This window comes from Gigantopelta aegis, chromosome 6, assembly GCF_016097555.1.
Source record: "Gigantopelta aegis isolate Gae_Host chromosome 6, Gae_host_genome, whole genome shotgun sequence".
Taxonomy (NCBI): Eukaryota; Metazoa; Mollusca; class Gastropoda; order Neomphalida; family Peltospiridae; genus Gigantopelta; species Gigantopelta aegis.
Genome location: NC_054704.1, coordinates 81,703,197 through 81,726,056, shown reverse-complemented (window position 1 = coordinate 81,726,056; position 22,860 = coordinate 81,703,197). Strand labels below are relative to the sequence as shown.

The window sequence follows — 22,860 nt, the reverse complement described above, 5'->3', positions numbered from 1 at the left end:
TCTCTATAATCTGTTAATAAAAGTTATCTTGTAGTACACATTATATCAATGTTTTTATGTTAGGATTAGGGGAGGGTGGGGGGAGGGGGTCAAACCCAATCCTAACATTGTTAGGATTATGAAAACCATTGACATTTATGGACCGTCGATCCCTTATTCTAATTGTAGACCTAATTTGTAATCTACTATGAATTTATAAACGTTATTTCGCTACTATAAAAATATTCATTTAAAGTTATTTATTTTTAATACCAGGGGCGTACTCAGCCATTTTTGATGTGGATTCCAAATTTACTTCAATAAATTCATAAACCGAGACAGTCTAGTCTATGTGCATGGGTGTGAACTTGACAATGTGCCATTATTCTACAATTTGGTTATCCCTCTCCTTTTCTCTCGCGCGCACGGTTTTCCGTTGTTTTTTAAAAGATTTTTTTGGGTATTTTTGTTTTTTTGGAAAAATTATGTGGATGCCACTATGTACTTGCGTACAGGCAGGTACGCGCCTGAATACAATATAGATATATCGTTAATTTTGTTGTCTGTCAGTATAATATTAGTGCAATACCACAGTAATTTATTATATAGTTTAATGCAAAAGAAAGACAGCAAGGCTTGATAACAAGAACACTTTTTAACAAATGAAGTGTGTGTGTGTGTGTGCGCGCGCGTGCGTGCGTGCACCCCAAAACTGACAACGGTAGAGGTGGTTAAAACTGATATATATATATATATATATATATATATATATATATATATATATATATATATATATATATATATATATATATATATATATATATATATATGTATGTATGTTTGTGTGTCTCTCTCTGTGTGTGTGTGTGTGTGTGTGTGTGTGTGTGTGTGTGACATTGTGAGAAGATGGATTAAACAGACTATCTGATCAAGATTGCAACGATTGCAACCTGTATATATTTCCAAATGTTAAATCCTTTTTTGTATATCAGCTAATTTAAAGTTGCATCTTGACTGATACAGTTTATTGTTCGATCTTAGCTGTGACGGTACATGCTCTTAATTTCTTTTCGCCTGTGGCGATATTAATTGTTTTAGAGGACCGTGTGCAGTTCCAAATGCACTTAGCCCAGATGGGCAATTTGTTACGTAATACCTTCGCGCGACCGTGCATTCCAATATGCACTTAGTCCAGCTGTGGAGGCCATGTGGCCAGTAGTTACGTAATAACTCCGCTAGTGCTGTTTATGACCAGAGGATTGCTCGCGGAAGGGCGACATCCAGTCTGACTATCAGAGAAAGATATGCCGGCGTGGTGGCTGTGGAAAATCCACATGATACGTGAGGTACCGCCTTGTACCCCCAGGCGATATTCGCGGTCTCTGAGAGTTTTGAATAAATAGCTAGGATTTTAGATATATCGAGGAGAAACATTGGAAGTATCCAGGGGCACGGACGTCGTCCACTGAACGATCTATATTAGTTCAGACGGGACTTTATATATATTTTCTGCTCTGTGTATAACCTTGATGTGATTGATGTGACTTTAAATATTTTAATAGGCTACTGTATTATACCAATATTATTTAGACGTTGCTGCCGGTCATCTGACGCAGTAATCTGTAGGCTCACTGTCCTAAATAATTATAAAAAGCTTAACCAGTCATCCTAGAGGATCTAGGTAAACTGTAGGTTATTGTCTTTATTGTGATAGGTACCAGTATTAAGTCTGTATTACAAGGTTACTGAATGAGTAGTAAGGGTTAATTAAAAATTAACCAGTTAGGAATAGAGATGTAATTCCTTTATTAATTAAGTTCCCCTGGAAGCGTTTCTCAATTATCACACGTTATTGAACGAGTAGTAAGGTTTAATTAAAAATTAACCAGTTAGGAATGGAGTTGTAATTCTAATTCCTTTATTAAGTAAGTTCTCCTGGAAGCGTTTCTCAATTATCACACGTGTGAGTGTTGTGTCACGGTGAAGTGATTAGCATATTGTGTAAACTAGACACCTAGAGATTAACTAATTAAGTGATCATTTCTGGGTTGTTATTATTTGTTGTTGTTAATTAACTACTGCGGCAGTACATTTGTCAGCGTAGGTTAATACAGATTCCAAAGTGTATTGTGTTTTTGTTGTGTTTTCTAGTGAACTAAACGTGCTATATTACATATACTTTATATAAGATCTTATCTCTGATTATACCTAGAGACGAGCCACAGCGGGTATAAATGCTTGTTACAGAGAGATCTAATAGATATACAGTTAGGAGAGATATTTGGGACAATCGTGTTTCATTCAGTTACGGGTATTATAGGATCCCCGTGACATTAGCCCTAAGATCACCTTAAGTACATAGCTATCGTATGTACTTAAGGTGATCGTAGCACTAAGGTCGCTTCGTGGAACGGGGCCCAGGACATAAGTTTCTGTAGAATGTGATTCTGGTGTTCCTAATATTTGTAATAGCTCGAAGGTCATTTTACTTCCTAATATAATTCTATATAATACATGTACAACATTATTTGGAGATAAAATGCAGTTTAGGCTAACAAAAACACAGTGTGTGTGTGTGTGTGTGTGTGACTTGTTTGTTTGTTTTTTTTTTTGTTTTTTTTTACCTCTAGCTAGCTAGTCACTATACGTTAAGGTTTATCCACCTTAGTATTAAAATCAAATAAAAGTTACGATTCTAAAGGTTGCTTGCTAGAAGCATATATTTATGTCCCCCCCCCCCCCCCCCCAAAAAAAGGGAATAACAAATGAATAATGAACATAGTTATTTATCTATAACTGTGTTAAGGTCTTATGGTTGCTTTGTTCTTACCCGTCTGGGTGGTTTTTTTTTTTTTTTTTCATTTTTTTTTTTTTTTTTTTTTTTTTTTGGGGGGGGGGGTAATTTTATTTTAAATTTGTTTTGTTGTTTCATTTTAGTAGTAGTAGTAGTGGTAGTAGTGGTAGTGATGGTGGTGGGGAAGGGGAAGGGTGATATAATAAAAATATTAATTAGATTGTAAACTGCACAGGGATGCACCGTCTTTATAGTTCGAGCACGCGCCTACCCCTTTCCCACTTCCACGCCTATTTTACAAATTAAAAGTAATCAGGATTGTTGAATAATAATGGAGAACGGATTAGGTTTCCAAGCACATTTAAAATGTTTGCTATTCTATGGTTACTTCGACACTTAGTCTAAATTAATAGAGATGAAACCCGTGGTGCCAGGTGGATCCAAAGAGGGACTCCTTCCCTCTAAAAATATTTTTTTAGTGGCACTCTTTATATATATATATATATATATATACAGGCCTCACGCGAGGTCAAAATCACAGAGCGAAGTCACTTCTCTCTCAAACTTTAGAGTGGGCGAAGTTTTTAACAACAGGGAGACTTGAATTTTTAATCCCCCAAAAAAGAAGTTATCTTAATACAGGTGCAACTTTTACAATCTGTATTTTATTTTATTTTATTTTATTTTATTTACCATCTGTACTGCTAATTGATGGATATGTGCTCTATAGGGTTTTTTTTAAAATTACCTTTCCACATGTCGCCTTCTTTAGAAATAATGAAATGTAATTGAAAAGCACTAATTTAACCGTTTAGAATTCATTCTCTTACAAGTTTGTCTTCTCATTTCATTTAATACCTACTCCGTGCAGGGTATTGTCCTAGTAGATTAATCTACCACGGTTAAGCTGAAATTACCCAGAGGCAATTAAATGCGTTCCACAGTCACAGTTTCTTAATTAATACACTGTGGAGATGTCAGACTGAATCGGTACTCGTGGAAGTGGGAAAGGGGTTGGCGCGTGCTCACACTATATATACTACTCAAAATAATTTAAGGGTCAAAAATTTATAACCAAATAAGTTTCAGAGTGTATTAGATTGCTGATGTAAACTACACCAAAAATGTTATTTATTGTTCCATATTTACCAAAAACAACAAATAAACGTCAGTGTATACAAGAAAGTCACATGACATGCTGTCAAAGTTGAAGGTTGTCAAACATGGATTTTACACATTAGAACATTCGTTTAATAGTGTGTGAATCCACCCCTGGCGCGAATACACTCGACACATCGTTGCCTCATGCTGTTGATCAGACGTCTGAAGAACTCTTGGGGAATGGCCTGCCACTCTGCCATAAGAAGTTGACCCAGATCATGAAGGTTGGCCGGAGGGGCATGGTTATCCCGAACTCTCCTGCCTAATTCGTCCCAGGCGTACTCTATTGGGGCCAAGTCAGGCGAATATGCTGGCCAATCCATCCTGGCGATACCTTGTTGTCTGAGAAAGTCCGTTACCACCCTGGCGCGGTGGGGTCTGGCATTGTCATCCTACAGAACTGCCCCGCCGCCAATCTGCTGAAGGCCTGGGAGAACCAACGGCCGGATAATCTCATTCAGATAGCGGATTCCATTCAGATTGCCATCCACCACACAGAGGGGGGTCCCGTGGTGGATAGAGATGCCGCCCCACACCATGACACGCTGCCACCACCGAACCGGTGACGTTGTCTAACGTTAACGTCAGCGAAGCGCTCCCCAGGACGTCTGTAGACACGAACCCGACCGTCGTTGCACTGGAGACTAAACCTGGACTCATCAGTGAACATCACTCGACCCCACTGAACACGTTGCCACCGCAGATGAAGCGTGCACCAGTGACGTCTGGCCGTTCTGTGACGTGGTAGGAGTGGTGGTCGAACAGCCTGGCGACGGCAGCGTAGATTATTGGCTCTCAGACGATTGCGTATGGTTTGATCAGACACTCGAGTTCCAGTCGCAGTCCGCAGATTGTCACGTAATCGGCGTGCAGTGGTTGTGCGTTGACGTAGAGCCATATTGGTGATGTAGCGGTCCTCTCTATTTGTAGTGCTTCGGGGTCTTCCCGGACGTGGACGATTTCGAACAGAATTCGTTGCTTGGTACCGTTGCCACAGTCGGCCAATGACACTCTGACTGACACCAAGTCTCAGAGCAACATTTCTTTGCGTATTGCCATCCTGAAGCCAAGCAATAGCCCTTCCTCGATCTTCGATAGTCAGTTGAAGTCGTACCATTGTCGAATTTGGAGTGTGCACCGTACACGAACGCAAGCTCCAATTATACGGAAATTCAGCATTGGGAACATGGAATACACGTGCAAAGCGTGCAAATGAAGCGCTTTGTGAAAAAGCAAGTTATGGGCACTTAGCAGACCTTTCGCTTTCGCCCTAATTTACGTGCAAAATGTAAGCATGTTTTCGCCATTAGAACTAGTCGACAGTGTCAATGACAGTGGATTTTAATTCATTTATGGGTTGCTTAGACCCACTTTCGTCAAAATGGAACAATACCATGCGTGACATTATGGTCTAGCTAATATAACTGACATTCAGAAAATAATGTCGAAAATATCGTCTGACCCTTAAATATATATAAAGACGGTGCATCCCTGCGTAGTTTACAATATAATTAATATTTTTATTATATCACCCTCCCCCTTCCCCACCACCATCACTACCACTACTACCACCACTACTACTACTACTACTACTAATAAAATGAAACAACAACAAAAATTTAAACTAAAATTAACCAAAATAAAAATAAAATGAAACAAACAAAAAAAACCACCCAGACGGGTAAGAACAAAGCAACCATAAGGCCTTAACACAGTTATAGATAAATAACTATATGTTCATTATTCATTTGTTATTCCCTTTTGGAGGGGGGGGGGGGGGGGAGAGACATAAATATATGCTTCTAGCAAGCAACCTTTAGAATCGTAACTTTTATTTTATTTTAATACTAAGGTGGATAAACCTTAACGTATAGTGGCTAGCTAGCTAGAGGTAAAAAAAAAACCCAACAACAAGTCACACACACGAGGTGTGAACATTGCTTATCTGCAGCACCTTGCCACTTGTTTACAATTTAAAAAAAAGTTTAAATAATTTAGTGGCCGCTTAACACAGACACTTTAGCGACTTGGGGGATCCAGTTTAAGTGGCCGCTGGGTATGTAGGACAGGTTACCGCTATTTCACAATTTAGTGGCCGCTTAACACAGACACTTTAGCGACTTGGGGGATCCAGTTTAAGTGGCCGCTGGGTATGTAGGACAGGTTACCGCTATTTCACAATTCAGTGGCCGCTTAACACAGACACTTTAGCGACTTGGGGGATCCAGTTTAAGTGGCCGCTGGGTATGTAGGACAGGTTACCGCTATTTCACAATTCAGTGGCCGCTTAACACAGACACTTTAGCGACTTGGGGATCCAGTTTAAGTGGCCGCTGGGTATGTAGGACAGGTCGCCTTACGGTGAATAGCACGGCGAAGTCAGGCTGGTTAGAGCGAAGTTTGGGCTCACTTCGCCCGGTCGCGTGAGCACTGTACCACAATACATTACCACCACACAATACACCCCCCCCCCCCCCCACACACACACACACACACCGGAAACCTTTGCTGTATCCACCATTATAGAAAATGATATTTATGTTGCCATACCTTTTTACAGACATACTATTTTGTCACCACCGTTTTTCATTGATTCATAAAGTAAGCTTCAACTGTATAGCGAGACCACGTTTTGTTCAACTAGACTGTTCCTCGACCGGGTTGCTTTGTTACGTCAACATTCGATGTTAATATGCGAACTGCTGGACAGTTTCAGTATATAAAATTGTCAACATGTTCAGTTCCAAAGAATATTTAGAGAAAAAAACGGGACCTTATGGCATCGGAAGATGTAGTTATCTACAGTCGTTAGTGACTGAATATCAAGATGGTGATAGTGAAGGTATTGAGGTATATGCCAACATTATGTCTTAAATGAGGGTTCGAAATTATTGATCATGAAGCAAGTGACAAATCCGTCCCATCATTCTGTAAAAAATGTTTTTTTTTTTTTTTTGGTAAATAATTCTGTTTTGTTTGACGTAAGAAAAAAAAAAAGTAAAGTGTTTTGGAAATAAAATAAAAATACTATTTTTGTGTGCAATTTATAAATCAATCAGAAATAAATAACTTGTAGTAAATTCCACAGCATAAAATAGGCATTCACTGCCGCACTACCTGTGGGATGGACTGTAATAATTTATTCTCGCTTCCCCATGGCCCAGGTCCCACCTTAAGTTTCTATTCCACTGTCAGTTGTAGATTTAGCCCGAGTACTCTGACATAGTATAGAAAGAAATCCGACAGCACCCACATTCAGCTACGCTTCGTGACACTCTGTCGCAAGAATTACAAAGCTTGGTGACCTATTTCGTGATGTAGATCACGTGATCGCCCACTGGGCGATTTCGCCTAGTAGATATAGGTCGGCGAACTTAGAATTCTGCTGTTCGGAGTTTGCCGAAGCTTAGCTGAATGTGGATGCTGTCGGGTTTCTTTCTGTAGTGTTTGTATTAGTGATTAATATGTGGATTTTTTTTAATCAATTAACTCGAAAATGATCGATGTAAAAGTATTTAACGTCAAACATAGGATTGTTGTGATATTAGAGCGGAAATCTTTGCCAACTTTTTGGTTGTCGGGAATTGCCAAAAAAATACACAGCTTGGTCTCTGACTGTAATGAGAGCGTATTTATGTCCAAATGTCCGTCTAGCTCACTTACAGTCAGAGTACTCGGGCTATTGTAGATTATATGAATCACAGTGGAACTTTCACATACTGTAAAAGGGGTATTATTTGCGAATGTGTAATTTTCGCGTTTTTAATTTAGCCTAGAAAATTACACTTACACCAATAATAAAATCCATTAGAACAAAAAATAAAACCAACAAAAAAACACAAACAATTTAGTAATTTTGGCATGCTGTTATGCATCATACAGTCTATATTCACCGTGTTTTTGTTTACGATTTGTAGAAGTGTTTAATTTATCAACGGCATCATTGGTGGCCTGTGTCGATTGAACTTCTTCGATCGTTAAACACGTTGAAGGGTCCAGTAAACCAACAGTTTCAGGTTTGTCTGCGCTTTTTTTAACCACTGCAAAATAGAACCTGCCATAACGCTGTTTTTGTAAATAATGATAAATGTAGTTGATTTTTGGAACAGCCATTCTTACTGGTATTGTTAAGCTGTGAATAAACATTTAGAAATTAGTATAATGAGCCATTTTTAATCGGCCAATCAAAATAAGGGACATAAATGGTTTTGTAAACTTCCGGAAAAACATCATCGACAAGTGACAAAAACAAAAGAGGTGAGACGTTTTTAACAACCAGTGTTTAAACATTAAAACAAGATTACTAGTACAAGTGTTTGTCGTTATTTCTCACTTTCTGGAAAGTTGATTGAACCACATCCTGGATTAATTTAATTAATTGTACACACAGTGTGGTCGCCGCTGCACATGTGGCTGCAGCACTTAGCGGTGTCGCTCAGAAAGGGATAATATTACGTATACCTCAGTTGACCACTCTAGTATCGATTTAATGTTATGTACCAAAGTATAGTGGGATGCAGTCGATTCGTCCACTGGACAATTCGTCCAATGAGGAACTCGAGACGATTCGTCCACTACAATTTACAAAAAATCAGTTCCGGACGATTCGTCCACTGGGTTTTGATAATGAATACAAACAGTTAATAAAAACTGGATATTAATGTTGAATTCTAACTCTATTTTCCTTTTTTGGTTATAGTATACCACAAAATAATGTTAAGAAACGATTACAATGTCAAAGAAATAACTATTAATATGTTTGAAAAAAATGCAGTCATCGAGTGGACGAATTGTCTGAGGTGAGTGGATGAATCGTCCGTGGACGAATCGTCCGGTGGACGAATTGTCTGTGGACGATTTGTCCAGTGGACGAACTGTCTGGAAAGCAGTATAGTTTTGTATGTGTTAGTAATTTAAAAAATAAACAAAGAAGAAAAAACAAAAACCATGACACCGCGGAAATTAAAAACCGCGAACTGCCTGCATTTTTGATATCGCGAAAATTTACTGCCGTGAATAATACCCGTTTTACAGTATACGTTGATTTATGAAGATTTTTTGTTTTGTTTGTTTACTTACATTCATGTAGTGGTTCCCCAGGCCCTAATCTAGAATTGAAAAAGTAGGAGAAGTGACTTCTCTTTTCCCAGAAGAAAGGGGAGAAGTTTGATAAAAATGTGCGAAGTGAACATTTATTGGTACATTTCGTAACGTTTCACCAGTTTTCGCGTTCAATCAGAATTTTACACTCTGTTCTAATTGTAATATTTCTATATAAAATACTACCTACGGTAATAAAATACAGTTGTATGTTTCATTAAAAACTTGATATTATTAAGTGGTTAATAATGTGCCGTTATCTTAAAATTAAAGTATTAATTAGTATTTTCTGGTATTACTGAAATGAATGTGGCTGAGGCTTAACGGCGCTTGGCACAGCATACAGCGCGACATGTGTCACTTTGAAAAACAATAGCCTGGTTTACGGGTCTATCTGAAGAATGTCAACATTAGACTACGACATGTATTTAATTTCTTCACAACAGAAACTGGCATGAATATTAACATTTGTTGATTGATTTTGATAATAAATTGAACAAGGTTAAACATTATTTTATCAAATCAATCGTACATTACAGCGTGCGTGCACAGAAACCATTTCCTGTTAATAGGCCAGTTCATGATTACTCGAGGATACAGTCTGGTGCCAAAGTTAAAACACTGTCTGACATACAGCGACAAAGTGCCAAGTGAGCTATGACACTAAACAAGTCAGGGGTCTTGACGTCTGTTGTGTGATTTCTTTGTTGAAATCGGATTAGGTCCAGAATATTACGGCAACTTCCACTTCCCTCTGCTGTTAATAACTCAGCGACGAGCTGACTTTAGGCAAATAAATGCTCATTTCTCTAGCAAGATTAGAGCCCTCCTCAGATATCCTTGAAAAAAGAAACCCTAAAATGTAAAAATACCACCTTGTGGTAGAAGGGGAGTTTTAAAAATTTGAGAGCTATATCAATTCCAAATAGTTTTTGAGATTTGTGTAACTGAGGCACACACCCTTTTAGCACTTATTATCTTTGCTATGACGTTTGTAAGTGAAGCTTTTCTTATACTGATTTGTCTGGCATCTCTCATCTGTCCATAACATTTTCTTCCTCTGAACACAAATTGTAGTCTTATCTTTTTCCTTCTGATGTTACAATTTTTATTTAAAATTTAAGTTGATTTAAGTAGAGTTTTGATATAATAGTTCTGAAACTAGGTACTATGATCAGGCCTAAAGTAAATGCTATTTATCCTATAACTTACCCATGATATCCATGTCATAAACCCATGTGATAATTTACTTTATTAACGCGGTTAATAATGGTATGCAAATTTGCAAGGTCTCTAGGTAATGTGTTGTTGTGGATGGGTCATTTGCTTACAAGCCAACAAGACCTGTGTACCTGAGCGTAACATTTTCAAAGATTTGTTTAAAATGCGTGACGTCAAACTAATCTGTGCTAATCCTGATGACGTCATATTATCGATGGTGGCGATTTCAGTACTGTGATTTACTAAAAAACTGAATTAAAATGTTATTTTAGAAGTGTTATATGATAAATAGAATTCGCTACTCGTGTTTTTTAATATGTAAAATATCAACCTCGTCTAGTTAATTGGTTGATATTTTCCATATTAAAAAATACTCCTGACGAATCCTCTATATATTTAATGATGAACTTTTTGCATTCCTTGTTCATGGTTTTTGTTATCAGAACATTTTTCTATTTATAAAGTACTCATTTTTGTTTTTCAGATGGAAAGAAGCAGATTTTGGCTAACCTTGCAAACTTTGCCTATGATCCCATTAATTATGAATATTTTAGAAAACTTAACATACTTGATCTCTTCCTTGGTGAGTATATTTACAATATTTTATATTTAAGTGCATGCAGTGTTTTCAGTGCATGGGTTCTCACATTGCAAAATCAGTTTGTTTAAAATACATGTACAGAACCATAGTGCAAGTATGTCAGGATTTTGTAACTTACTAATTATGCAGATCTAATTCACAAAAATCAAAATATATTAGCCTTAGGGCAGTTACATTCTATGTTTTATTACTATTAATTACAAAAGATATATAGGCAACCACAACACTTACTTGAAGGGAAGTATTCCCCCCCCCCCCCATCCCCCAATTTTTTTTGTAAAGCAAAGATCCTTCATTGAAGTATATCAGACAGATGTGATATATTTTGGGTAGAAACATTTAAAAATAATAAAATGTGCAGAAATTAATATATGTATACTGTCTGAACAACAACAAAAATGTGAATATTAATCTTGTTTTCTTTAATGTATTTAAAATTATATGCAGTTTGAATCCCATTTTGTTTTGGTTTTATTAAAATTATCAATGTTTTATGATCCCATTGATTATGAATATTTTAGAAAAGTTAACATACTTGATCTCTTCCTTAGGCCTATTTTGACTACCATGATTTTTTTTTAGAATATTCATATTTCTTTTGTTGTTCAGTGTATTCCAGGAAAGAAATGTAAGTGAAGTTAACGTAAGCTTAGTTCATCAAGATTAACCAGTGCAAGCACATTGCAATGTGCTTGCACTCGAGGTTAATCTTGATGAACTAACGTAGGCTTAATTTGTAAAGATGACCAAAGACCGTTCATTGTTAAAATATTGTTTTTTCAGATGCATTAGAGGAAAATGATGATAAACTTGTGGAATTTGCGATAGGTGGTCTGTGCAATGCCTGTTTGGGTAAGACATCTGTGTTTAAACATAAACAATATTTTGGCAGAACTACAAATATATTAGAATTTCTATGTAAGAAACATAACTATTTATTGATTTACTTTAATTTAGTTTTATTTTCTGCTTATACATCTACGGTTCAATACAGTGTTAATTCATTCTTAAAGTAGGTGTCTGAGCAAAGTGGGTAATTATCAACTGAACGCAGAGAGAAATAATGTACTGTATAATTGTAAGCAAGTGCATTATTTTGTCAACACCTAGCTGTTGGTGTTAGTGTAACAAAAATATGATCTTACAGTATAAGTCAGACAGCACAAATTGACAATCAAAACCGTTTCACACACCGTTTCACACTGGGTTTATGAATTATACATAATGTCAAGTAACCAAACCTGAGGTATTCCAAATGGGATATCACACTTTTTGTTAACCACAATCGTAAAGCATCACAACACGTTGAAATGTTTCAATTGTAAATGAGCTCTCAAATTAAACACTTTAAACCAATCTCTGATTGTGACTGAATCTTTGAAGTACTTGAATATAATCCCGAGTTGGCTAGTGATTTTTATATGCCCGTCTATGATGGGTCGTGTTATGGTATCTGTTAACTTTTTCTTGTCCAGACCATATCTTACATACAGATGCATACAGGATCATCAAACCTCACATGTATGAACACCATCGGATGGCAGTGTGTTGCGTACTATTACTAGGTCACTGTGACCTACTTTTCACGGTCTATGGCACAAACAGTAAATCCTTGTCTGGACCATATCTTGCATACAGGACCACCAAACCTCACATGTAGGATCAACTTGGGATGGTGGTGTGTCACATACAATTACTAGGTCTTTGTGATACAAATAAATAAAATAATTTGTGAATATTCTGAACATTATATGGTTTTCCATCAAACTCCTGATGGGCGTATCATGTACCTCGCCGGTACTCTTGTTTACGTTTATTTGCCAACTGGTAAGTATATAAAAAATGCTGGTTTTATAGTCCCATAGACAGGACAGCACATATCACAACCTTTAATATAATTGTCATGAGCACTGGGTGGGACTTGGAAAAAACCCAGTCAGAGATTGTATCCTCTGATGTGCTTCGTTTAGATTGTATCCATTGATGTGATATCCAACCCTTCAACCAACTGAGCTAGATCCTGCTTCCCAAATTCCACCCCTCCCCAATGTTAATGATCATTTTGGTTAACGTTTTATTGAATTGATTGCCTAGCTAGAGAGATTTCATGGTAGTGCCCAGAGTTCGAGCTTGTATTGTGATAAATCAGATATGCACCCAGCTCCTAACAGCCTAAAACCAGGTTTCTTAGCAACTTTGCTATTGATGACAGAACTTTGCCTCCTGAACTTGGGCCCATTGGGCTATTTTTCGTTTCAGCCAGTGCACCATGACTGGTATATCAAAGGTTGTGGTATGTACTACCCTGTCTGTGGAATGGTGCATATAAAAGATCCCTTACTGCTAATCGAAAAGAGAAGCCCATGAAGTGGTGACAGCAGGTTTCCTCTCAATATCTGTGTGGTCCTTAACCATGTCTGACGCCATATAACCATAAATAAAATGTGTTGAGTGTGTTGTTAAATAAAATATTTCCTTCCTTTCTTAACTTGGACTCATAAATAAACAGAATAATAATGTAAATTTATTTCGACCGATTAACATGACATCTGCAAATAAATGCATGTACAGTACGACCAAATATAACTTAATATTAAATTAAATGTACACAATGTATATAAACAGTAATGTTAAATTAAATGTATATAAACAGTAGTAATATGTTAAATTAAATGTACAAATGTATATAAACAGTAGTAATGTTAAATTAAATGTACAAAATGTATATAAACAGTAGTAATATGTTAAATTAAATGTACAAAATGTATATAAACAGTAGTAACATGTTAAATTAAATATACACAATGTATATAAACAGTAGTAAGTACCTTGAAAAGTGAATAACAGTGATTTTCTTGCAGTGGTAAGACTGTAAATGTATCATGTTATTTATTTTTAAAATTTGTGTTGCTTTTTTCCCCCAGACAAACAAAACAAGGATGTCATACTGAAGAATAGTGGTATCCAGGTTGTCATAAAGTGTCTGTCGAGGTACTACTGTTGTTAACTTCTCTTACAGCTGATTGTTTACTTGTAACATTTAAATACAGGTTCATAAATATATTTATTGAGATCAGTTACAGTTTGGTAAATTGCATGTTTTCATACATAGGTTTGTTGATCAGTAGACAAAATGTGAACTATCCAGAGCAGAACCAGGCTAGAGATTTTCAAAGAGATCTTAATGCTACAAAATTGTAAAACCATCCTAAGATTTGACGTCAATATAGCACACACCATAGTGACGTCATAGCTTACAATGGTTTTATAATTTCATAACAATAAGATAGCTTCGACAGTATAGGCCAGGGGGATAATTGGAATCCTATCATAAAAACAGTTACCTGGCAAAAGCTACTTGCTCACTTGGTATATTTATTCATTACTCCAGATATTCAGCTTCTAGACCCGGAGATTCTTTATTCAGAGTAAAATGTATTCATGCCTCTGTTACTGGACAGATCAGACTGTATGGCTCAAAGGAGGATTTGTATTTAATACATTAATTGGTGAAAAATAACAAAATAAAAATGCTTGTATTTTGAGCATTTGTGATTGAAGGGAGACAACTCTTTCAGTATATTTCAGTTGGACAGAAATGTAATCCGTTAAATTCAAATGGTATCATTATATAAACACAGTGTCCCATAAACTATAGAATATCTGTCATCAACACTGGGTTTTTTTTTACCTTACTGTGTAAAACGTTACATCTGTTAGTTTTATACAAATGTCCTTGATGCTGGATTACAGTTGAATTTTTATTTTCCTTTTTCCAGTCCTAATGAAGAAACTGTTTTATCAGCAATAACTACTCTGATGTTTCTTGTAACAACACAGTCAAAACCTGGTGAGTTCAGTGTGGGTTTTTTTTTATAGTTTAGTTTAATACGGACATAGAGATTCTTTTCATGCACATTTAGTTTGAAAGAATGCACATCATGATTGAACTTCTGATTACAAGCTGTGAAAAATACATAGCTGGTAGTGTGGGTAGTTATTTCTATTTATCAATAAAATTTCTAAAATAGTGTGTTTTTCAGACCCCACGATGAAAAAAAATGAGGAGAGTGATTAATTGCTTCCCTAAGATAGATTATGGTGAGCCATTTAAAATATTGGAATAATGAACATTGATATTTAATTATTAAAATTCACATGATACGGGGAGATAAAATCGCCCTCCTTGGTCAAGTCTCAGGGGAATGATGGTAAGCCAAAGTGATAGCTCCCCATAGCAAAGTCTGGTTTTTCGTCATTTTCAGGTTCGTTGAAAAACCCCATGCCGTTTTGATTTATATTTGAATACACAGAACACAAACTGACATGTTTAAAAAAAAAAAAACACCAAGAAAAAAAAAAAACTTTTCATAAAAAATATGCATATAGAACATGTATTTTTATATTGAGAGGCTATTTTATGATTTTGTATTTGTGGTATGTAATATGTTTTTGTTTTATTTACAGAAATCACCTGTTTACCTGTTGTGGAATGCATGCTAAGATTTGCTGAAGCCCAGAACAAACGGCTCTCAAATCTAGCTAACGTTTTCCTCCAGGTTTGTACTATTGTAATCTTAACTGAAACATAATATTGGCTTTGATAACATACATGTAGTAGAAAAATCTAGGTAGCTTTTATTAGGATAACATTGTTATCACTTACAAATTCATTGCAGATGTACTTTAAATGAAGATTTTAAATTTGTTTTTGATTTGGTATTTTTAAAGTTAATTTTAGGGTACAAAATATAGCCAAATCAGGTTACATGACCATATATTTTCAGAATGAAGGAAGGAAATGTTTTATTTAACGATGCACTCAACACATTTTATTTACGGTTATATGGCGTGGGACATATGGTTAAGGACCACAGATATTGAGAGAGGATACCTGCTGTCGCCACTTCATGAGCTACTCTTTTCAATTAGCAGCAGGGGATTTTTATATGCACCATCCCATACAGGATAGCACATACCATAGCCTTTGATGTACCAGTCGTGGTGCACTGGCTGGAACTTTCAGAATGAAGACTACCACATTATTGATATAAAATAGACTGCAAGTATATCTCGGTTTATAACCATTGCAGTGTAAGAATACATAGGTTTTGCTCTTTTTTTAGGATTACTGCAGTAAAGAACAAGTGCAAGCTGCTCAAGAAATTCACCAACAGTTGATTTCCCAGAATGCCCTTCAACAGCAAAGCAAAGACTATCCACCATGAATCTTGTTGCATACTTCTTTGAACTTGAAAACTGCCATATTCTCCAAGAGGCAGTGAAATTGAGTGGTTTTAATGATAAATCACAATATAATGTGAAGTTTGCTGATGGTAGCTTCGAGACCAGGCATGATGGACGTAATACACAGGGTTGCTAGCAGGAATGATTTTAGGGACTAGTGTTGTCCACTGTTCGTCCATTTATTCATGCAATCATTACATTCAAAGGAGACACTGTATATCCGAGATTTCAGCTGCAAGTGAACAATGTTATATGTGAAATGAAACATGATTCTGAGCCTCCCCAGTGATATTTTCAGTCACTGTTCATGAATAAAGTTATCATGGTTCACTATGTTATTTCTAATTTGTGCTCCGTACCTAGAATACTAAGATAGAATACAGCCATCTTCTCCATTCTTAATGCTGAATTGTCACAATTTAAAGGTGTCTTGTTTGGTTCATTACAAGTTATAACAAAGGCTTTTTTGTCAAACAATGGAAATATGGGTTAAATTTATCATACTGTTCGTAATAAATTGACTTTGAAATAGTGGTGTGCACATTATAGTGTTGTAGTGTGAGAAAAACAGTTTGTGGGAATAAATCGAGGATAATAAACGAGATACCAGTTATTATCAAATTTATGACCCGTGTGAAATAATTTTTACTTGTCACAAGCTTTAGTGAGTGACAAGAGAAAATTATTTCACGAGTGACATAAATTTGTTAATAACTGGTACCGAATTTGTTATTCTATTTATTACCCCAGCTATTTGGGGTTTTTTAAAGCCTTTATTTTCGGCTACACATCCATGTATATAGAAACGACGTAAACTACTTTACTGTTCAGGGTATTGCTTTAACTTTGTGTTTTATTCACAGTTCACAGATAATTTTCAAAACCCAAAGTTCTGCATATTCTGTAAAAAAAAATCTATAATGAATTGCATTAAACTACCAGTTTAACACTAAAACTAGAAAGACGTAAACGCAAACGCTTTAAACTACGTGACATCATTGTGTGCTTTGCCAAATCGTGATGACGTCATATTTAGTTCCGACAAGGTGATTGGTTTGTTGGCGTCAAATCATCCAATAGTAGTGTACATTAAACCAATGCATGATAATTTCTCTGTGATAAATTATGATTTTTATTTTCCCAGTTATGAGTGCCTGCTGGGGTAATAATACTGAATAAGTCCTTTATTATTAACTTTAGTGATGATTGTAGATGCTATTCATGATTAACATTTTCATGTGTGTACATCAGATGAGAGGGGTTTAATAGTATACCAATAAATCCTTTTCAGGGGTGGATGCAGGATTTTTTTAGGGATGGGGTGCAACATTTAATAATGGCACATATTTTATTCAGGGATGGGATGAATGTATTGTTTAATTAGGACACCTATTGTATTCAAAAGTATACTAACTTGTATTATATATATAAAAATGTGCTCAGTTCCTCATAGCAACTGTGCAACCTTTCTCTTGATTTAATCCTATGGGACATTCAAAATTCCATAGCACCAAAACTACCCCCATCCCACCCTCCCCAACCCTTTTCCTGCCCTGGACAGGCGTGCACTACAACAGCTTGGTCTGAATATGCATGTAATACCTTATGACCTGACCTGATACTCTATATGGTAATGCTAATTGTCCAAAGAAATATCAGGCTGAATGAATAATTATATTACTCGGCAAAACAGTTTTTTCAGGGTAATTCGAATCTGGTGCAGGTACAGCTCCCTTTGGACCCATGTCTGTCTTTAAGAATCACATTAAAGTTGAAACAGAATAAAAAAACTCAATGTTTTGTCTGTACTGTACAGAGGGGCGGGATGTAGCCCAGTGGTAAAACACTTGTTTGATGTGCAGTCTGTGTGGATTTGATCTCTGTCGGTGGGCCCATTCGGTTATTTTTTGTTCCAGCCAGTGCACCATGGCTCGTATCAAAGGCTGTGTTATGTGTGATGGTGCATTTAAAAGATCTCTTGCTACTAATGGAAAAATGTAGCGGGCTTCCTCTCTAAGACTATATGTCAAAATTACCAATGATTAATAAATCTATGTGTTCTAGTGGTGTCGTTAAACAATTTTACAAACTTTAACGTTGCATTCAACAGACTTCTTCAAGAATCAGTATTGCTCTGAATTATCAACATAAAACGAAAAACACATTTCATTACCACAGATCCAGTTAACCAGTTATAAAAAGTTCAGAGAATTAGGACTAAACTTTACAAAAAAAGAAGCTTTAAGACAAAGTCAGTCATGCATGTAGGCGCTGACTGGCCACTTGAACTATACTCATTCAGTTCTTTAGGTCACACACAGTTCAAACAATGACATTATACTGATCAAAATTCATAAAACATTTTTGTGTCCAGTTTTAAGAGCGGGTACCAAAAAGGTGTACGGTTTGAGAATTGTGAACAGCTCATTATAAAATCGCCATACTCATTTGCATCCACTGGATGAAGCAGATCCTAACCCTACCAACCCGGCAGTAATTATCAGATTTATCAATGTAATAGTGTAGTATATTTCCTCTACCTAATCACACGTAACCTAGTAGTGCAAGCGTTTAATTAGTGTGTTAGTCTGTTGAGCCTTCAAGTGTCATTTGATAAACCCAACATGGTATCATTATACAACCATATAATAGCTCTTTCCTTTGTAGAGACGTGTGTGCAGCGGAGGAGGGCTGAAACCCTCCCAGCTCAAAGCAAATTTTCTTTAAAAAAAAAAAAAAAAAAAACATTCCGGGGGAGCATAACCTGTGTCTCATAATGTAGTTAAAGTGATGCAATAGCTAGATTTAGTCTGTAAAAATTAATATAATTTTGATTTATTATTTATTAAAAGAGAAATAAGGTCCTTAAATCTGTGACAGTATGCCTTTCATTTGCTTCAGCACTGCGGGGGGGGGGGGGGGGGGGGGGGGGTTAAAGAAGAACATTTTTGATTGAAGAGGAATCAAATGTACTTTGTATTTTTATTGAATTAACACCAGATCTTTACATACTGCACGCTTTTTACGTTTGAATTAATACAAAAATAAAATAATAATTCAGTCAATGTGTCTGGTCCTCATCGTTACGTGAGCAGTTACTTACGCAATAAATTTGTATACAAACATTTCCAGCAACTAGAATGACGTCAACACTAAATATGACACTCTGTTATCAGACACTCTGGTAAACATCTACATACAAAATTGTGATAGTGGAAATTATATGCATGTTTAAAGACGCTTCACTACGTTGTTTATTACTTTAGGGATGTTTTTCATATGCGGTTATTTGGCGCGGAACGTGGGAAGAACGCAAACAAAAAAATGCGCTCTTGTAATCACTGCTATAAATAACAATAATTATGTAGTATAATATAATAGGAATTACACTGTCAACACATAGTCGAGGTCTACATTTTATTTGTAAAGCGCACACTCTTGCCCCTCCCCCAGTAAAGGAGGAATATTCCAGTAATGTATCATGGACTGGAACGGGACATATAACTTATTGTGTGTCAACTGACTTCAGGAGTAGATATTAGGACCCATTACTCCTCGATCGGACATTTTATCAAGTTTAGGACATCGGTTAAAGATGTACAGCTAAGATACTGCTGTCTCTCTCTGTCTCTCTCTGTTTCTCTCTCTCTCTCTCTCTCTCTCTCTCTCTCTCTCTCTCTCTCTCTCTCTCTCTCTCTCTCTCTCTCTCTCTCTCTCTCTCTCTCTCTCTCTCTCTCTCTCTCTCTCTCTGTGTGTGTGTGTGTTTGAAAAATTTAAAATAGTAATTTCACAATCTACACTGACTGCAGCAAGAACACTAAATACTATAAACAATGAATAATACTTTCTTGTACCAACATTTCTATATAGAACGAAATAAATATTCTATCTACACATTGAATATATTATATGTGTAATGTTTGCCAGTCAATGTTTGTTTTTAGTTGTTGGTATTGTTTTATTTACTTTATTGTTGTTTTTGTTCTGTGTAAACAAAAACCCACAACAGCTGTATGATTATATATAACTTAGCATGACTTAAAATGATCATAAAATGAAATGTTTTTACAAACAGTTCTTTTCACTGCTCCTGGTACCATGAGTGTTTGTAAGAAACAATATACGCGTGTTTGTATTTAACCTGTTTATATAATTTAACATAGAAAGCAGTCTGATTGGTTCCACGTTGACTATCGTACTGTGAGAAAACGTATCTGGTTTCCAACACAAATACGTGGACATTTGAAGCTGTCATCTAATCTCGAGTTACCATGCAATTCGGCGTTATCACAAGTCTCAGAAAGTGATGGGGGGAAAATCTGGTGTTGATGTCATCGCCTGCAAGAGATTGGCCTAAATAAGCTCAACGCTTTTCATAGCAGAACGCAGAACAAAATTTGGTAAATACATTTGTTTTCTTCTACCGGATAGATTTCTCAACAAAACATTTGTCTTCAGTTTAGCTGGATACATTACAGATGAATTCATAAAAGAAAAGCGAGAAAAAGGTATACAGACGTCTCGCCAAAATGTTCGTCTGCGTAAAGTTGGTGTCTTTCCTTTGCCCGTTATTTTTGCTTGGAGTCTATGTTCGTTCTTATAGTCCTTACAGCAACACGGGGTACTACAATTCGCTGTTCCGTCCGCTGAGCGCGGATTTCAAAACAAAAGTAGAAACTCTTGGAGCTATGCTGAAGAGACACGTACAGCGTCTCAGAGCGACCGAAAACAAACAGATCGAGTTGGTTTTTCTGGTGGACAGTTCTTCAAGCGTTGGCTCTGAGCATTTCTTCGACGAGTTGAGGTTTGTGAGAAAGCTCCTGGCCGACTTCACCGTCGACGTGAACACCACCAGGGTGTCTGTCATCACGTTCTCGTCCAGGGGAAAGGTTATCCGTTACATAGACCACATCAGCCACCCGAGCAAGGACAAACACAAGTGTGGCTTGCTGCACGAAGAATTACCCAAGATCCGTTACATAGGAGGCGGGACATACACGTTGGGAGCCTTTTTGGAGGCAAAGGTAAACAATTCAGTCAGCCAGGCACACATATATAAATTGAATAAAGTAATTAACATATAAAGGATAAGAAAATATGATCTACATACCCCGTCAGAAAAGATAATTTGAAAAATATTGTTTTATGGATATACAAATAATTTCACAAACGTCCAATTATACATTTCCTATATTAGAAAATTATTGTGTAAAAATATATAAATGATAAATCGATTTTAAATGATTACACGTTTTAAAAATATATACTTAAAAGATATTTCTATCTGCTCATAAATCTGTTTATGAATAAAACATTTGCATGGTGATGATAACCCAACTGTTACCAAAAATAAATAGCCGCAAGGGCTCTCATGTTATTAAAATATAAACATGCTGATGATAAAAAAACAATAATAAAAAGGAAAAAAAACCCACAAAAAATAAACACACCCCACCCTACAAAAAACAACAACAAACAAACAAAGACTCGTGCAATTCTAAAATATAACATAGTAGGATATCTAATAACCATTTTTGTTCAGTCATCATTATTTATGATTTACTTCATCCTACATTTGACTCCCCAAGTATATTATATTCAGTACATATGTGCGACAAAAACATCTGCTAAGTGACCGCCACATGCGTTATGGTTTCTTGGGCCATGTTTTCTGTTTTGGTCTGCGCACTGTATTTGTGGAATGTGAACTTGTACGGGATCAGAGATTTAATCAGTAATCGCCACACACGTGGCACACATACATATGTATACAAGAATCAGATGTCGAACCATTGTTTACCAATAGATGTCCCATAAGTTTATGGACATCTGTTCGAGACTAACGGGATGAACCAAGCAAGAAGCAAGCTACAAAAATGAAATTTTGTAGGCTGAATTAATATTCCAGTGGTTTGTTACTTAATGTTAAAGCTGATTTCAGGATTATTTGTTATACTTCGCTATAATTTTGTTCAATAACAACAGTTATGCTTGGTATCTTTTCTTTTATTTCCTAAATTAATATTTGTTTTTAAAAATAAAGTAGGAATCCACGAATCAGGCTCCTCTCCTTTTGCCTACTTATTTCTCTTAAAGATAAGACAGGAATGTTAGGCTAGGTTTTATATAAAAGGGAAAAAAGCTTTTTTTCGCTTTCTGCTGTCCATGGGACCTGGGACCATTCAACCTTTGGCTACACTAGACATAATCTGTAAAGGACAACATACAAAAGAAAACCAGCCTATCAATTTAGTTAGAGAAAAAGAAGGCAAAATAAAACCAAGTCGCGAAAAGGCTACAAGTAAATATATTGTAACCTACTTCAATTTGTAAGGCCCGTTCAAAATGGTCTTGGTCAAGACTCTTTGAAAAACCTGCACAAGCTATAGGTTAAAAGATAATCTTGCACAGACTCTTGGTTAATGGTAAAACAATGGGAACATCAAGATTTTTAAATTAAACACGTAACCAATGATAACAAACATCAAAATTTTGCGGGCTTTGTGTAAGACGCCCGACCACATGAATCCACGAATCAGGCTCCTTTTTTTTTGCCTACTTAGTGACTCTTATAAGGACAGGCCGTTAATTTTTGAAAGACAGATTGTGCTGTCCTGGGCATACATTGATCTAGACTGTTGTGGGTTAGTTGTTATTTGGTTAGTGGTTGTGTAGAGAGAAGAACGTTTTAAGAACTCGCTCTGCATTGATTTTGACTAACCCTGTAAATAACAGCCTTGCGCGAAAAAAAACCGGT

The 22,860-nt window shown here is 36.3% G+C and overlaps 2 protein-coding genes across 4 annotated transcripts in view; both read left to right on the top strand.

Annotated features, from left to right (window-relative positions):
• Nucleotides 1-6,648: 6,648 nt before the first annotated feature.
• LOC121376427 (armadillo repeat-containing protein 7-like) lies at nucleotides 6,649-16,431 on the top strand. Of its 3 annotated transcripts, XM_041504293.1 has the most exons (9): nucleotides 6,649-6,776; nucleotides 7,852-7,950; nucleotides 9,574-9,684; nucleotides 10,740-10,838; nucleotides 11,640-11,708; nucleotides 13,781-13,847; nucleotides 14,636-14,706; nucleotides 15,324-15,415; nucleotides 15,983-16,431. In XM_041504293.1, the coding sequence occupies exons 3-9, from the start codon at nucleotides 9,615-9,617 to the stop codon at nucleotides 16,082-16,084; spliced, it is 570 nt and encodes a 189-aa protein (XP_041360227.1). In that variant the 5' UTR covers nucleotides 6,649-6,776; nucleotides 7,852-7,950; nucleotides 9,574-9,614; the 3' UTR covers nucleotides 16,085-16,431. The 3 variants fall into 3 exon arrangements, with proteins under 3 accessions (XP_041360227.1, XP_041360226.1, XP_041360228.1); XM_041504294.1 differs by lacking the exon at nucleotides 7,852-7,950 and having other exon boundaries at nucleotides 6,712-6,784; XM_041504292.1 differs by lacking the exons at nucleotides 7,852-7,950; nucleotides 9,574-9,684 and having other exon boundaries at nucleotides 6,660-6,776.
• Nucleotides 16,432-20,632: 4,201 nt separating this feature from the next.
• Nucleotides 20,633-22,860, top strand: part of LOC121374752 (sushi, von Willebrand factor type A, EGF and pentraxin domain-containing protein 1-like) — a 75,306-nt gene continuing 73,078 nt past the window's right edge. The window contains exon 1 of the mRNA XM_041501860.1: nucleotides 20,633-21,127. Coding sequence (XP_041357794.1) covers nucleotides 20,633-21,127 — 495 coding nt within the window. The remainder of the gene's footprint in view (nucleotides 21,128-22,860) is intronic.